This window comes from Morone saxatilis, unplaced genomic scaffold (genome assembly GCF_004916995.1).
Source record: "Morone saxatilis isolate NCDOM2014 unplaced genomic scaffold, NCSU_SB_2.0 Contig7, whole genome shotgun sequence".
Taxonomy (NCBI): Eukaryota; Metazoa; Chordata; class Actinopteri; family Moronidae; genus Morone; species Morone saxatilis.
The window spans coordinates 20,266,236-20,284,479 of NW_023340246.1; the positions used below are offsets into that span (position 1 = coordinate 20,266,236).

At 40.1% G+C, this 18,244-nt stretch overlaps 1 protein-coding gene across 2 annotated transcripts in view; it reads right to left on the reverse strand.

Moving 5' to 3' along the window:
• ncoa1 (nuclear receptor coactivator 1) overlaps positions 1 to 18,244 on the reverse strand; it is a 47,192-nt gene that overhangs the window by 17,809 nt on the left and 11,139 nt on the right. For both annotated transcript variants that reach the window (XM_035678826.1, XM_035678825.1), the window contains exons 2-3: positions 13,311 to 13,536; positions 1,671 to 1,776 (exon numbers count right to left, since the gene is read on the reverse strand). In XM_035678826.1, coding sequence (XP_035534719.1) covers positions 1,671 to 1,759 — 89 coding nt within the window. In that variant the 5' untranslated portion in view covers positions 1,760 to 1,776; positions 13,311 to 13,536. The remainder of the gene's footprint in view (positions 1 to 1,670; positions 1,777 to 13,310; positions 13,537 to 18,244) is intronic.

Genomic DNA, 18,244 nt, shown 5'->3' on the forward strand with positions numbered 1-18,244 from the left:
ATGAATCAATTAATCAAGGAAATAATCAGTAGATGACTAAATAATCAAAATACTTGCTAGTTGCAGTTCTGATCTTTACTTGACCTGATTTCTTAGTGTTACATTTAGTTTATGGAGCATTTAAACTTCATAAAAAGGTGAACAACTGTCTCTATCAAGAAATAGGTGGTTTACATTATCGGTGTCAGTGTCGGGGAATGTGTAAGTAACATCATAATGTACCGTACCCCGCTTCCTGTAATCTGTTTCAATAATATGTAAACATGAATGCTGCCATATATTAAGTAAGCTGACACAAAATATTTAAAAAGCAACTTAAATCTGCCTTTAACTCTCCTCAGACTGTGCGCACAGCCTTCAGCTTCACTTTATTCTCCAGTTTTATTAACATACTTCCAACCCGACGAGTTACAGCAAGGTATGTGGTAAACATGAAAAGAGGAATGTGTGTATATGTGAGTACGTGTGTGTGTGTGTGAGAGAGACGACAACAGTAAAAGTAGGTCAGCACATTGGCCAGCCAGAACACACAGGCGTGGTGACCGGGGGAGGGAGGGGTGAGGACGCTGCTGTGTGAATGCGCAGGTCAGTGGCTGCGTGTAGTTGCTGTAGAAATGCTAGCTGGGCTCTTACATCAGCTTACATCAGCTATTGGGCCGTATAGACTCACGCACGCAGCACACACTGACAACATTCATCCCTTAACCGCTGCCACTCTCCCTCTAAAATCAGTCTTCCTCTCATTTACAGATATACAAGACTTCACACACACATACGCATGAGACAGCGTTGAAAAGGCCCTCTCAGAGTCTCCGCTCTCCTCAAAGTACAAGTGACTGATAGTGGATTCTTGAGCTGCAGGTTCCCTGACTACACATCTTCACCGCGCCGCCGCCACTCGTCTAGCGACTCTTGTGCTCTGCAGAGGGAGTGAGAGGCTCTCTACGAGGCCAAGTTACTGCGAGGAGCAACAGAAGTCTATATTTAAATACACAAGAATTACTTAAAATTCAAAAGAGTAATTAGCCTTAGGGGTTGTTATACTGTTGTGGTTTCTCAGTCAGTCTTCATTCAATAATCGGCCGCTGCTCATAACATTATTTAAACACGTCTGAGGGTCTTTGACCTGCGCAGGTTCTTAAGGCAGCTCAGTTAATCATCATTTGGTCTCTAAAATGTCAGTGATGAACAAACAGGAGATATTTGCATTTACGATGACACGTAATAGAAAAAAAAAATAAATTCCTAAAGAAATAACTTAAATGAATATTTGATAATAAAAACAGTAGGTAAATAATTTTATGTCCATCAACTGTTTGTTTGTTCTGATGTCTCAGAAGAGAAATAAATTTGAACTGAGTGGACTGGAGTTTAACTACAACACTGTGTTTATATGACACCGTAAATTAACATCATTAATACAGTCTAAATTATTGTATTAATTGTTTATGCACTTCACATACTTACTTTGGGATCTTTTTCTGTTATGTAAGAAGCAATATTGTTAAGCAACCTGGCACAAAATGACCATATCATGCACAGTCAAAGCCTGTTGGACAGCAGGAGCTGGAGCTCTTTGGCTCTGCTGTTGTAGTCTGCTGTGTTTTGCTTTTTGCTCGTAACGTAATGTTCACTAACAAAACAACAATACGTGGCAGCTTGGTCTTTACCTTTGCCCTGATGTATCGCATGGTGAGCCCTTCCTCTTGCGTGACTCTGGCGTGGCAGGGTCCAGGGGGTTTTCCCCTACTGCACTCATTTTCAGCTTCAACTGACCTGTAGAGGAGGAACACATGATAAAGTACGGAAAGGTCACCCAACAACGTTTGTGCAACAATCAAATCCCACCGCTCCATTCACACAGCTTTTCCCCCCAAAAGCAGAAAAAACACAGCCTGGTTTGGTTCAGCTGTTACTGTCATACAGTTGTTATAATTGCATTTTGTTATATGGCACAATGCCAGTGGTGACGTTCACAAAAGGCACAGCTCGTATGAACTTCAGTTTGGGGTCACAGTCCAGTATGTTTTCGTTAAAGCAGAACAAAAACAGAAAAAGAAAAGATAGGTTTTTAGAGTGGTAAACACATGGGATTACAAAATGAATGCGTGTTGCTACATTTACACAAAAGTAAATGTAGCAACAAACCAGCATCCAGCATCCAAATGTTGTATCAGAGCGGCTCAGTTTGCTTTAATTTTTTATGCCGTGTAGTAGCTTTACTTACAAACACCACAGTTGAATGTTTGAGCTTTATACTGTATGCATCTTTGTTTGTTGTGTCTTTCCCTGGTCCAGTATGCAACTTATATGAGTATAATGTAGAAACTGAAAGCCACCAGTGCACACACACTGAGAGTGGAGTATACAGTGAAGTGGGAGACATCTTGTGTCTCAGTTCTGTCATTTTAAATGAGGTAGAAGGCGTAGATCCCCCTTTTAAGGATCTTTATGTGGAAATTTTACTCTTTTTTTTGCATTTTGTTACTTTTGTTAATACGTGTCTGGAGGGGATCTTGATTACAAAGTGGTTAAAAGAATGATATGTTGTTATCATGTCATGTTATCATTAACAAGACCAAATACAGTTCCTGCAGGAGTTTTAACATATATTATTTATATTCTCACAACTTATATTGGCAGAAATACATCAAGTTACAAGTGAGTGCATCGCAGCGCCTTAATTAATCTAAAACTGGGGAAGTCAGCCTTAAAATTAATATATGTATAAAATGAAGCCAGTGAAGCTGATGTAAGTTTCCCTGAAGTAAAATACACCAACCTGTGTATTTAGTTAACATTACAGTATCTACTTACAGTCATTTATATATGCATAATATTTGAATTCTGCTTTGTATTTGGATGAAAACATAGCTTTAAGCAATGTACGAAGTAACATACAGTAAATTCCAGTAAGACTTGTGCCATTACAACAGCTCTGCATCAAACCCTACAGCTGGAGCTGATTAGTGCTAATATTGTGACTGATTGCATTACACTGAAAATCCTCCCTAATATTTACTCTTTTTCTGACATTCCTCTTCAGTTTCTCTCTTAATGGGCTCACGCCTGTTCTTTGTCTGCAAAGTCTAAGAGTCTGCATCTCCCTCGCTGCATCAGGAGGGTAACCATGGCAACAGAAAAACGCTGCAACATTTGATGAAGCACACCGTGTATGGAGGAGAGTTAATAGGGTTCTTGTGCAATTCATTAAGCCAAAATATTACAGTTAAAACCCCTTTAATGGCATCAGAAACGTATTTATCCCCCACATGCACACACACACACACACACACAAAGCAGTCCAAATCAAGTTTGTGAAAGAATTTAATAAGTAACACATCATAACTAGGAGGCAAAAAAGGCACACATGACAAACGACATACTCATGTCTCTCTATGTTGTAGTGTGGAAGTAAGGGTACGCAGGAACTACAGACACACATAAAAGGCTTTCAATCCCTGGGCCACCCGCAAAAAACAAGCCGCCATTGTCACAGTGTTGGGTGCCGCTGCAGGGCCACGCTGCTCACAGGACGCTAATCCTTCCTGACTAGCCTCGTTTACATTTCACCTCGAATCACCCCTCTCCTCCTCGGACCTCCTTGTGTTGCACTTAAAAAAAAAAAAAAGATCCATCCGCCACGGTGAGAAATGAGACCGCTGCTGCTACATTAGCACCCAAGGAAAATACAAATTAGCCTAGTTTCTGAGAGACTGGCAGAACTGTGTTTAAATAACCGCTGAAACTGCAACTACGACAAAGTCAAATTATCACCTGAGAAAACAGATTCATCAAACCAGCTTCACACCGAACAACATGCATGACAAGTTTCAAGTGTGTGTGTGTGTGTATATATATAAATAAAGTAATAACCATCAACATTTTCCTTAAACCATTCATGTCTCTCATTATTTTCTTGTTTAATCAATCATTTGATCCATAAGATTCTTGAAGCACCTATTTGTAGCTGATATATTCAAATGTCTTCTTTTGTCCAACAAACTATATCACATAAAATCAACATGTCACTAGGCAACTGAACCTGGAAAGAAACTAGAGCTGTCGAGGTAACAGTGAAATACTGTTGCTATTTGACAAGTCAACCACAACCACATGTGACGTCACATGATCCGTCATGTTAAGCAATTGTTTTTTTAAAGACGGGAAAGTGTCCCAGAGACCGAGACTCAGACAGCGACGCTGTCTGAAACAAAGTGCTACTAGACGGGGATTACAATACCACACAGTAGAAAGTCACGTAGCATCCGCCTCTCTCGCTCTGGAAAAACGCCACCAAACAAAACACCAGCAGCCTTGCAAATAGAAAACGCCAAATGGCCTATTTATCACAATTCGCCACTTTAGGCTGAATAAAGTCACCAGTGAACAGGGGATGCAGGAGGAGGGAGATTACTACAAGCAGGTACTGAGATGAAACTTTATCCAACTGTACCCCTTACAAAGCAATTAGCAATAACAACAAAAATTATTGACATTTTTACTTGAAAAGATGACTTGAAACGATCACTTGACTAACTTTCAGTCGATGGGCTGATATTTTCAGCTAACGTGAAGCAACATAGATTATTGTGCCTGTTTCTGGCAGCAGGTACAGTTTATTGATGGAATAAGATACAGTAGTTGTATTTCATGACGACCCAGGCAGACCGCATATCCTGCAACCTGACCCTATATGGATGATTTTATTTATAAATTTGAGCATGTGAACATGCTCTAGCTGTGTGTTCGTACTGTGAAAAACATGCTGAACAAAAAAACATTTTCCTATAGAGGGAAGAAATGAGGGAAATTTGGCTGAAGTGTGTATTGTTGATAAGCTTGTCGGCCGTGCACAACAAGCCATCAACAGCCATCATCGTATTTCTGGGCTTTCCTGTTTCTCGACCATTGTGATTATGTTTCATGAACAACAGTTCTTCCCACCTGGTCAGTGTTTATGATGAACGTCTTTACGCTTGGCAGCCAGTTTTGTTTCCACATCCCAACAATGTCGCACAATACAAGGCCGTGTCAAGGACATACAAGTTGACTGACTCTTTAACCTTTAGTAGAGTACAATAAAGGGTTAGAATAGGGCAACACTTTTACATTATGAGCATTGGTCAGTCAGCAGGTTCCCTCTTAATCTAATGCAGTGTACTGAACATGCTAAACATGAGTTAACTTCTTCTTCCTGTACTGTATTGCTGTTTAAACATCTCTACTACAGCATCAGTGGTTGGAATATCAACTGCAGTCCTTATAACAGCAGCTAAAGTTACACTAAAATCACACTGCCTGATTGAAGCAACAAGGGGAAACAGATCCAGTGACTTGATCCAGTAGAACAGTGGTTCCCAACCTGGGGGTCAGGACCCCCCACTAAGGGTCGCCAAAGCTTCATGGGGGGTCGCAAGGCCTTGATTTTAAGGGGTGTGAGAAAACAAACAAAAATTACACAGCAGGCCTTTATCTCAGCATTTCATTCATTTCTGTGAAGAAATGTAAATGTAAATTAGGCAAAGAAAACCCTGACTTTGTCAAAAAAAAAAAGCCTATAAAGTCTGTGTGACTGTTAATATTTAAACAAAAAAATACATAATACAGACGGAGAACTTTATAAAAAGTTCCTTAAAAAGGAAATAATCTGCTCAAAATTCATCCAAATCGCTTGTTTTACACAAACTTCCTGAATTCACTGTCTGGGTTCATTGTACAGTTTTAAATATGTTATGAAATATACAGTCAGTTACAATCGTCAGTTTAATAAATTAAAAAAAAAAGGGCCTCTTAAGATAAAAGGTTTGGAATCATTGCAATAGAAAGCACATTGAGCTGCTGTAGCGTTTATCCGACCCCAGCGTGAGTTAGAGCTGCGAAGATACAATTTTACGATACGACGGGTGGCTAAGTGTCGATCTCAGACAGATTTTATCCTGGTACGAGATAAATGGGGCCCCTGTGCAACTTTGTAGAATCATATTAAGCTTCACATTTAGCTTTAAACTGCTGTCTGACACTTTCTTCTATTAAATTATTACTCTTTTCTCTCCAAATGAACTGTCAGCTGTGTTATTGATATTCATTTATACCACTGCCTTCGTCTGCTCCTTCTCTCGTGAGATCTATTCGATCAATCAATCCCTCAAAACTTTTGTCAGTGGCTGTAGTAAAGTTTCCTTTTTCTTTAAATGGATTTACATCACACTGTTCTGGAAAGCATGAAATATGATTCAACTGACGCAGCTAACACTGCATTATTAATTGTCGTCAAGCTTGTTTACACTCCTGCTGTTTAAGTGTTGTCTGCAGGCAGTCAAGGTGAAGGTGAGTGAAGCTGAAAATTCATTCCAAGATTTGTTTAGTTTTCAAGGTACACAAATGTGCCATATACTGCAAATCTACTGTACACAAAGGGGTATTGTGTTGGATGACTACCTTGTCTCTGATAAAGAGCTGATAAAAAAAATTTGATTTATAACGTTTATTCTTCCAGCTACATTCATTCACTCCTGGCAGAATATTTTGGCTTACTGTATTTGTTACTGTCTACCTGCAGTCTCTGAAATAACGCTGTCGCTGTGAGAGCCCTGTTGTTTTCTGTTCTGCTCCACTCATTTGCTGTGGTAAGTTAACGCTGATGCACTATTGTTGCCACGTCACAACGCTTCACGTGAAATAAATGCACAATAGAAATGTTTCTTTAAAGTGAAGGCAGCAGTAGGCCTTGACTCTGAAACAATATGTTAAAAACAAACATGCAGGAGTTAGGAAGTTGGTTCAGTGGCTTTGTTTTGGCTTGTGAGGAAGAATATGGAGGTAAGATGGTTAGATGAAGAGGCTCAACAATGTTTTACAGTTTGAGCCAACTATAAACTTCCATCATGTGATGAAGAATATGTATATGTGTATATATATATATTTACTGTGCAGAGTCTGACACTAAAAGGATGTTTTCACATTCATCTGCTGAAAGTGGAAAGTTTCTCTGAGCTCGCTGAAAATCTGATTTTAAGGGGGCGGGGCCTACGAGCATGATTTGTGACATCACAAATATCTTGGAAGTCAGTCCTGGTCCAGTATTCTGCTTATACAGTGTGATGTAGAAACTTGAAGCCTCCAGTGCACAGACAATGAGAATGGAGTTACAGTGAAGTAGGAAAACTTTAGAAATGACCAAAACATGCATGTTTACAGATTATTGAATTTTTAATTAGGTAGACGTTGTATTTAAATGAGGAAATTATACTTTTTTTGTGGATAAAACATATCAAGTACCAAGTAGACTATTTGTATTATGTCTTATATCTGGAGGGATGGATCTTTAATGAACATGCACCTGCTCCACAGTAAGTGATAAATTGTTTTCTTATAAACACCAATAACTTCTTATTATATAATTTACAGCCAGTAAAGTGTGGATTTTTACACATGCATGAACAATTACTTTGCAGCCCATATGTATACAAACATAAGCTCTGCCAACAACCAAATGCAGGAAAAATACTGGCTGTGGCATTTAAAGTGTCTACTTCTACTACGACTACTATTACGACTTCAAAAAACATCCAAATTGTTTAGTCGGTCATTTTTATTTTAATGATTCGCGAGCCTAAATCAAGTGTACGAATTTGAATCTACTGAATAATACCGCCAAGTGATATAAAAGCCCACTTTAAGAGAGAAAATGTTTAAATTACCGACTTTAAACTTTCTCTTTCTCATCCACCGCTAACAGCATTCATCTACAGCATGCGTGCAACCAGTGTGCTTCAGACAGGAAGCCTAATAAACAATCTCTGCTGCTAAATTAGTGCCCCTAAGGGATCCTTTTGAATGGCCATTTAAAAGACATGTATATAACCCACAGCAGTATTTAAATAGACATATGACAGCTTTCACAGCTTGCACTCGTTATAACATCCGGCCTGTGTCACATGTGACTGAAATAATAATTATAATTATCATAATTACAACCATTACAGCTGCAGCGTGAGCACAGCCTCAGAAACTGCGGTTCTAATCCACACACCTGTAGACCACGTCGAGGGGCCTCCTGCAACTTCTGACCTCAACCCCCTCTCTGTGTGACGTATCGTGGAGTCTTCAGTCGCCAAAGAGGAAGAAGAAAAAGCAGCAGCAGCAGCAGCAGCGACAGCGCAGCAGAGTCAGACCGCTGAGAAACACAGCCCAGCGCCTCCGCAGGCTCTCCATTACCGCCGCCTGCCCTCTCAGTATCTCTAGGTTTGTTTTTCCCCCCCCTTTAAAGCTTCCTCCTGCTTCGGTTTCTCATTCCACGAGATATACTGATCACTTCCCACACACACACACAACAGTGGCAATTTATGGCTTGCAAGGGGGGGTGAGGAAGAGACCACCAGGTAGAGAGTGGGGAGTAAAGGATGTGGATTACCAGGGAGAGAGGGAGATGGAGGAGAGCGTGAATGAGGGATTGACACAAACACACACATTCATTATCCTTATTAATCCACCTAATGTACATACAAGCTTTTAAAACAGGTTTCCATTTCCATTATTTAGGTTTCTTTGAGGATCCCACGTTGTGTCTGGTATGAATGTGAAGAACAGAGGTCAACGGAGCGAAAGGTCTCCTGAATGATTACTGGAGCTCAACCACCTCACTGAGTTCATATCTAGGTGTATCAGTGTATACTAAAGATGTACAAATTGTTTGGTAAAAAAAAAAAAAAACTTTCATGCCTTTTTCACACTCAAAATTTCACATTACTCCAGGAATGTCACGACTGGAGGGAACCCTTGAGTGTGGAGTATTCAAAGACAACAGCAAAAGGCTGATACGTGACACTAAACAGACATTTAAAACTGTCCTTGCTGCTATAACGCGAGTATCTCATATAATTTGAACAAAGGTGAAACGACGATTGTATTCTAACCACGCTGCTCATGCACACAGCGTGACCACCCCTCTCTGCTGCGCCGACTTGGTACAGCCCATGAGAAGCTGCTCAGTCACTGTTGCTAAGGCCCACCCTCTTGAATATAGGACATGGTCAGAGAATGTATAAACTTCAGTCGACCAGGGCCACGGTGCAACCCCCCCGCCCCTGACTCCTGGATTGTATTCATACACGGTGAAACTGAGTATTAACATATGGACAGGTGGAATTTGTGTATGCCATCATTATTGTTGGTGTGCAGCCTCACTGCAGTCCAGATAGCAGGTTTTAAATGAGCAGCATTTCTTCAGCTGTGGGAAGCTGTCTCCATGTGGCCTCCACATGAGGTCAGACTCGGGGTCAGTTTACTCATAATTCAATCAATGAACAAACTGTTTCTGCCATTACTCTACTACAACAGGCCTAACCACTAGAATTACAAGTCACTAAATGCTCCTCCACAAAATCTAAAAAAAGGTCAGTAATCAGCATAATGTGTAAGAGTTTTTAAAAAAGTCTAAATATTGTCTGATTGTTGGCTAACATTTATAGTAGGTCATTTGCAAATAGGCAGCAATCTGACATTTCACGACCTTCAGTTTAAAAGTGATTAAATTTGCGTAATTTTAGAGACTGCCGCAATATTGCTTACCCGAACACAACATCAGCCCGTCTGCATGCATAATTTATCCAAACAAATGAATCAAATAGCATGTGAGAAAGGAGGTTTTTCTTTGAGAGACAAGAGGGTTTCAATAGTGAAGCGGGTTTTACGAGTTAAAATGCAGTCATACATTATTTAACTGCTTTTACATTGTTTCTTAAGAGAAATCAAGACAGCACAGATGGGGTTACATATCCAATGTATTGCCTGAGGAAAAGAAAAACCCGCCCACACAACTAGAACATACATGTGCTTACTGTGTGTCTGAGGGGATGTACATTTCCACCTCCATTTCTCAATCAGAATCAATATGTGCAATAGTTTCACTTCTGCGCCACCTTCAGACACAATGCTAAATCCCACGCTGCCCTACACGTTTACATTTGGTAGGCCACACTTTGTCATCAGTAGTGCGGCTCCATTAAGAACAGAACAAACCAATTATAAAACAATTGGGCCAAGTTACACAACCAGGGCAGTGTTTCAAACTGCTGCCACTCACTTCATTTCTACCATATTTGCTTAACCCCAACATGTCAGTGTCACTGTTGTGTATTAATGCAGTCAGAGCACACAAGAACAGTGCAGTCTTGACACATATAAAAGTTATTAAGGGCTGCAAACAACACTTTAATTATACGTGAATCTGACAGTTGTGTACTGGATTAATCAAACAGTCCTTTGGGCTATAAAATATCAGAATATAATGAATAATGCCAATAACGATTCCCTAAAACCTGAGCGGACCTGTATACATTGCTTTTGTAGTCCAACCAACAATCTTAAAGTTCAGTGTGTAACATTTAGGAGGATCTATTGGCAGATAATATACATAGGTATGTTTTCATTAGTGTATAATCACCTGAACAGATGAATCGATGTGTTTTCATTACCTAAGAATGAGCCTACAGGGCTCTATCTACAGATGCCACAGGTGCCTTCTACGGAGTCCGCAATGTTGAACCGCCATGTTTTTTAGCGAGTTTTGCGACCACCGTACTTTCTCTGACACACTTTACAGCTCTTTTCTTATTCCCAAATTGTCAAATCCAAACATAAGCGGTGTTCAGTTAGTTGCAATCTAAAACTTCACTTACAGTTGCCACTTATTCCTACACACTGCTCCTCCTTTAATAAGCTGGAACATGCAAATATTTGGAATTGTTGCTTGAAAAATTACTTTAAATATTAAAAAATGGTCATAATCGCTGCCGATCTATTCGCTGCTGATCATTAAATAACTAATCCAATTAACTATCATTACAAAAGCTTTTGGTTTGATGATGATTTTTGGGCATTTATGATTAATTAATTAATAAATATTCTGTCGACTGAGACTAATCATTTCAGCTAAACATAATGTAGACTGTAATGGATTACCCATAACTTTAACAACTTTGTACTGTAACATTCATATAAAACAAACACCAGTGTGGAAAATGCCCAGAGGTAATGTAGAGGTAATGGATTTGTCGGTTTAAACTTTAGCAAAAGTGCTGGTGTGGTCCTTTAAGAGTCCCCTACTAACAGAGTACCCTGTTAAGTTCCAGTCCATTGTTTCCCCACCATCTGTATACACCCAGATCCAGGATGTTTACCAAGAGTAAGAAATAACCTTGGACTGCACATAGCTCCACACACACTACTACAGTCAGACTCCTCGGTGTATGGAATACATAGTGTTAAGCTGTATGTGGTGGCGAATTACATCCCAGAATCACTTTTCTTGTGTGTAACAATGGAAGCAAGGAAAAGTGAGAGCTAGTGTAAGATACATAAGGAAAATGTAATTTACAAATCATGCAAATGTGTTAAATATATGTATTAGCCCACAGAAAGGAAATTGTTCCATTTTAAATACTAAAAATAGTGACGAAATCTGATCTGATGAATCTTAAATTAATCAGTAAAGTGATTAATTTTATTTTATTTTTTTTCAAATAACAAAAGTGTAGGACATCATCCAATTAAGCTGGCAGATCTGTATGTCAGTGCCTACGTGTCATTGCTCACCTAATTCTTCACAGAGCATTTTCAGTCTCAAACACGTTCCCTGCCAGACTGATAATTCCACATGAATATTCATTATTTATTGAGCTCCATTGGTCTCTGTGTAATTTGGAGTGTGAGTGTGGGTATGTGTGCGTGTCCTCAATTCAACTCGAGAAACGCTAAGGGAGGCCTAGTCAGACATGCTGGGATGTTCGGAGCCCTGCAGCCGGTTCGGGGGCCACAAATCTCAGAGTGCACGGCTCAGGGGAATAACGCAGAAAGGCCAGAGAGCGAGAGAGAGAGAGGTATTATCTTTCTCCGCTCTCTCTACCTTAACTATTAATTTAGCCTGAACTAACTGGTCCTCTTCAAAATTGAATTGACAGACTATTAAGTGTGACAGTGATGACTGGGGTCTTTCAAATTCTGCCAATTTATTCAGTCTGTTTCGTGTACTGACTGAAAAAAACATTTACGGTTATTTTTACCCACTTTTATTCATAGTAAAACTTTGAACACTCTCAATTGCAAATCTTTTTTCCCTGCTGTAGATCTTACCACAATCTGCTCTGTAAAACACTTAAAAAGGGGCAAAATAATGGCCAACAGTAAAACACAAAAAGCCAATAAAAGTTCTTTCAAATGCAAAACGCGACTGTATTTACACCCTTTAAATGAATGCAACTGAACAGTTATTACCCCATTTCAACTCTGAGGGCACTTGTGACTTTGTGTAGCACTACTCGCACTTGTTTAATTCCTCTTCATACCTTATAAGCTGGATTTTAGATTAGTAATTATGTTAATCTTTGCAAAGAAAGATAGGAAAAAACACAAGAAATGTTGAAAACAGACAGATATCTGGTTCCTTTGTCCCACTGTATACAGGCTAGATATATTATATTGGCTACTGTAAAGAAGCCAATGTATAGTGATGGATGCACTCCAGCTATTTGGCTAGCTATTAGCAACTACTGCTGGAACCATTCAGAAATTAATCAATTAGGTGATCAACAGAAAGTCGATCGTCATCAACTTTGATAATAGAGTCATTTGTCAAAAGGACAAATACCAAATATTCGCTTGTTCAAGCCTCCCAAATGTGAATATTTGCTGCTCTTCTCGCTTTCTTATCAATGTAAATTGATTATTTTTTAGGTTTTTGGTTGTTGATGTTAAACAACAATCAGTTTGATGATGTTGCTCAGAACTTCATTTGCAGACAAAACAATTAACAGAAAAAAGAAAACTGACAGAATAATACATAATGGAAACTATAATTAGTTGCAGCCCCTGCAGCAACATGGTACGTACTGTATGTGCACATGCAGTCCGTGACTCATGTTCAGCTCAGTACAGCAAAATAACCGGCTCCTGTGTCTTGCTTTACTTCTCTGAATATTAAATATTGACCTCCGCTCACCTTCACCACTGCCATGCAACAAACACGGCCCTGAGCCTTAGGAGGAAGCTGGGTTCACTCTACAATTACACATAAGGCATGCATTTTCAGTCAATAAAAAAAACGTGATAATAATATTCTTGGCATATTCGGTGAGAATCAGTGCTGAATTATAAGTAGTTACATATGTTCCACAAGACAAGGACCCAAATACAACAGGCTGCGAGCTGCAACAATACACTGCAAGCCTGCGTTCACCTGTGGCTTAAAAGTGAGACGAGCTATCGCAGAACAGAGCACACAACACTGACCCGCCACACTTTCTACTTACTTGATCTAGGGCTCCAGTGGGTGAGTCATGTGGTGGCTGTGGTGGCCTTGTCCAGGGCTCAGAGCAAAGATAAAGGGAGGAAGGGGAGACTTGGGGGGTGAGGTCAGTTGTGGGCGAGCAGCTTGGAGTCGAGATGATGGGAGCGGTGGAGGTGGGGTTATGGCTCCACGGCCGCTCTGTCACATGGCACCATCCCAGGTGCAGGGAGAAGCCTGCCGGCCTCCGACTGAGAGAAGAGAAAGGAGAAAAGAAACAGCATGCCGTTAGTATGCAAATCTTCATCTGACGCTGTGCTGAAGGATGCTGTACTGAGTTCATTTGGCATGGAAGTTATCAACAGTCACCACATGTGCAGCAGAAAACACCTCTTTATCATTAAGTGAACATGATTTCCATAATGTTGCACACTGGCTGTACTTTCAGTAGGCAAAGTTCCCTGTAAAAAATCCTTCTCTATCCACCATATTTACCAATGTAGACACATTTATTATCAGAAGATGATATTGAAAGGGAGGAGGTAAGACAGTTAAGGAATAATAAAGACCTACACCACCTGCAGGCTCTCATTGTTATTCAAAAGACGCAGGTTATCCCATACACCTATAGACTGCCGCTGCTAGACGCTTTAACTAAGAAGAGCACAAACATCCACTTTAATAAATCAGTTTCGGCACACGCAGAGCTGAAAAGCCTGCACACAGACTCATCTGCCCCTGATGTTTGTGTTTCTTAACAAGGCATCAGCTTGATATCCGCAGACAGCTGGCTAGTTAGCTACCCAGCAGGTAGGGACAGACTGGACATGGCTAAATCTACACACTGTTCTGTCAACTTCTGCGGCTTCACCTCTAATAATCAGAATGCCGGCGTCCTTTTTATCAGTCTGTCCCTCTCGTAGATGCAACTGTTAAAGTCAATATGAGACAATCGGAGTCACAACAGTCCTGTAAACTGTGGCAAAGGCACATACAGTGTATTTATTAAGGGGCTGTCGTGACCTAACGCAGCAAATATTTTTACACATCATGCAAAAACACACATTTAATTAATCCAATTAATTCAATATATCACCCAGCCGTACAGCCAAATACTGTGTATATATTAAGCATTAGGAGATCTGATCTTTTCAATGGCAGTTAGTAGGGATCATTTCTGTTTTCATATCGCCGATAGGTGATAACAGGTGTGACAACAAAAGTCCACTGAATAAAGTAACATCAAGTACTGTGTTGTAGGGCAGTCCCATAATAGTTGACTTAACGTTAATCAGAAGAGACAACTGAACTGGGCTCACAGCCTCAATGGAGGCCAGCAGATTTACAGCGGCTCCGACCAGGACTTGGACTCTGGGGATGAAGACAATGCTGGTTCAGGCAGCGACAGTTATTTATTCCGTCTTTTGAACAATGAGACGTGTGTGATGTTTGAACAGGCGGCTGTTCAAATATAGATATTTCAGTAGTTTAATTGCTATGATTAACGTACAACAACTAGTCGACTATTGGCTTTAGTTGGGGCAGCCATACTGTTTTGTGATTATGTGTTTAAAACAGTCATTATTCTCTGCTAGTGAATGACTATCTGGATCTACTGTACATCCCTGGCTGTTTCTGGTCCTCCACAGTCCTCTCTCTCTGTTTCCATCTGTTCGGCTGACACATGGTTGACCTGTGCAACAGTCGATCACTCGGTCTGGAGAAAGTGCCGCCATAAGAGCTGCAGGATGGTGGTTTTACTGGTGGTGGAGCAGACTGAGCACTGCTTTGGATGTGCACAATCAATCAGCAGCGTATCACTGCGTCACCGCTCTACATAAAGAGGGCAAGTGCACTGATTTTACACATTCGTTTGTGTGTTGTGTGGGCAACTACACAGCACGAGAGAAATGTTTTCCAAAGACCCAAACACACCTAATGATGAAATATCCCTCCTAATCCAGTTGCTTTCATAAGTCATGAGTTCTGCCAGGGTGGCCCTGTTTATGCTGTTTGCCTCTGGTCATGAAATTATCAAAAGTCAAAAACTTTGAAAGGATTGGTCTGCCTGAGGTACAGCAGGTTTTCAGTGACTTATGTTTCATTGGATTTTATCAGATCACATATTTCTCTAGTGTAAGTGACAAACTGGAAGATGAGTTACACAGGCTTGTTAAAAAAATCATGTACGTTTTTTGTTCAGCAATGAGCGCTCTCTTTTCTTTACCCCCTACACAACGTGCAAAGAAGCATTTGTCGATTTGGTACCTGGTCAAATCTAAAGGAAGAAAATTTTATAGAAAAAAGAAAGAAAAAAAGAAACAGCACAATGGAGAGAGTGTGAGTGGGCGAAAAAAGCAAAACAAGAGACTGAATATAAACCGTCTTTGGTCCTCACTTCATTGTGGTTACTTAATACATTTAAAATAACAGATAAAACTCTCAGAAACACTCAAGTGTCAGGCTTCAGATAACGGTGGCATGCAATGCAAGTTTTATTGGCCAGAGGGACGAAAACAGGCAAACCGTCCCTCCACAAATATCAGATAAGGATGATAAGAATGGGACTCGTGCCAGATTTGACGTGTGCTCGGCAAAGTGGCGACTTTCTCACAGCAGATTGGTGACGAGACCCTGCCAACATCAAGGTTTGATCCAGGGATCTGGGATTTGATCAACGTGATGCATTTTGAACACGGAAAACTCACTTGCCAAGGAAAACTTGCCCCCCATACATGTACTTAAAATACCTGACAAACTATTTGCTTTGACAACATAAAGTCTGCATTCCACACAGTCCTTGATGACCAGCTAACACGGGCTTGTTTTGGAACAGCATGACAGTCTTTATTCCTCATCTATCAATGCTTGTAAATAAGTACAAGGACTACGTGACAAATGGTGCAGATGTGGAAAGGTCAGCTGGCTTATACAAGCACTCGTTATCAGGTAGAAGGTCAACGAGGGAGTCCAAAATAGGAGGTCTGGACTTTAAAAAAAAATTATAATTCAGTAGCACTATGCATTGAATGAGTCAGTGCATCACCTGTCATAGCACAATACTGGTCTCTACTGTGTAACAGTGACACTGGCTCCCTAAAGAAAAACAGATTGATCACTTGTTGATTGTTGACTTATTGCATTAGGGCAAGACTTTCCCTTTATCCAAAACACATTACCCACTGCATGTTTTCCACTTGCCATTCTTTAAGTTAACTTCTTTGTGATGAAGACAGTCATCAATGAAGTTCTTGTTCTCAGGCTCCCTCCGACAGTGTTCATACAATATGTACAAAAGCAAAACGAGAAAGAGAATCAAAGTCATACTGAAACCAAGCATACAAACTTCACATAATGGAGCCTCAACTTTCACTTTCAAACATCTGGATGGGAGAACTTCTAAGTGAATATTCTCACATGTGATAAATGTGCTCAACATTGGTGCCCTGATAGCTCACCCGGTAGACCATGCACCATGTACCATGTACTCTCTCTCTCTCTCTCTCGCCCCTTTCCTGTCACTCTTCAGCTGTCTCTACCAATTAAAAGGCAATAAAAGCCCCAAATAAATAAATAATTAGATGTTAGCTCCCTCTTGAGTTTTTGGACTAACTCTCATGCATCCTGACTTAAACGTACCTGAATTTCCTTTACATTAGAATAATACGTGACTTCTTTGTTTTGATAGCAGCATTACATAACAGCCATCGGCAGCAATACTCATGGGCACCGGTCATCAAAAAACCACCACGTTCAGAGATATCTGTGATGTCCTGTTTGATCCACTTCACAAAAACAACAACAGGAACGAGTCAGAGTGGAATTTTTCCAACAATCCTGCACGCTGGTTGCCTCACCTGAACACTGGCTGCAAATAACTTGTTTATCATCTTTCAACCTCTTGAAATGCGCCCACACATCAGGTGACGCTTAAGAATGACGACAACAATCAATCATGTCATGGCTCACTAGCCGGCTACTTACAGTTGAGTAGGTCAATAATTACAGCGCTATGCGTCCGGTAATGGTGGCGGTTTGCTTTTCACAGCACATTCAATGCACCCCGCCTTATCTTCCAACATTTGTTTGTGTAAACATGACATTTGACATTGGATGCTCAGCAAACATTTTCAAAGAAACAAAAGTGCCCCACCCGCCCGCACAAACACACAATCACACTCAGCACTGTTCCTCTGAAAACAGAGTGTAACACTCTCCTGTGGGAGTGGGAGTACAATTACAGACACACACTAGGAATATTCATAAAACCTTGGCATTCACCTCACTTATAACAACCTCCCTGTTCACACTTCTTTACTTTCTGATATCTCAACTAAGAGTTTTGGCCCATACAGAGTTTGAATCAGCTCCCCGTGTTTTATACATTGTTCCAGGTTACAATCTGTAGCCTATACCTCAATGTGTGGCTTTCTGTTCAACACGTTATGTTCACAAGAGAAAATCATTTTTAGACTTGAAACTAGAATTTTAATTATATTGCAAATATAGGTTAATGAAATTGTGTTGTTAAATTTAACATTTACTTAAACTATCAACAGAAACATTATTCTAGAACTAATTCATAATTCCAGGTCATTTTCAAGCAGAAAATGAGAGGATTTTATACTTTTCCTTATCATATATGATAGTAAACTAAACATCTTCGGATTTTGGACTGTTAGTCTGACAAGAGTCCCTTTGGGCTCTGATTATGATGGGCACTCTCACAATTTCCTCACATTTAATAAACAAAGCAATGAAACCATTAATTGAGACAATAACCAGCAATGCAATCGATAATAATAATACTACTCAAAAGTATGCAGCCCTATGTCTAATGTGGACGGATCTGACAGATCCTGGATCTGCTCAGTATCGGCACTTGCACCAATAAAATGTAACAATATATAAGATATTACCTATTGTATGTACATCTTATTGTATAGTCAAGTATCTATT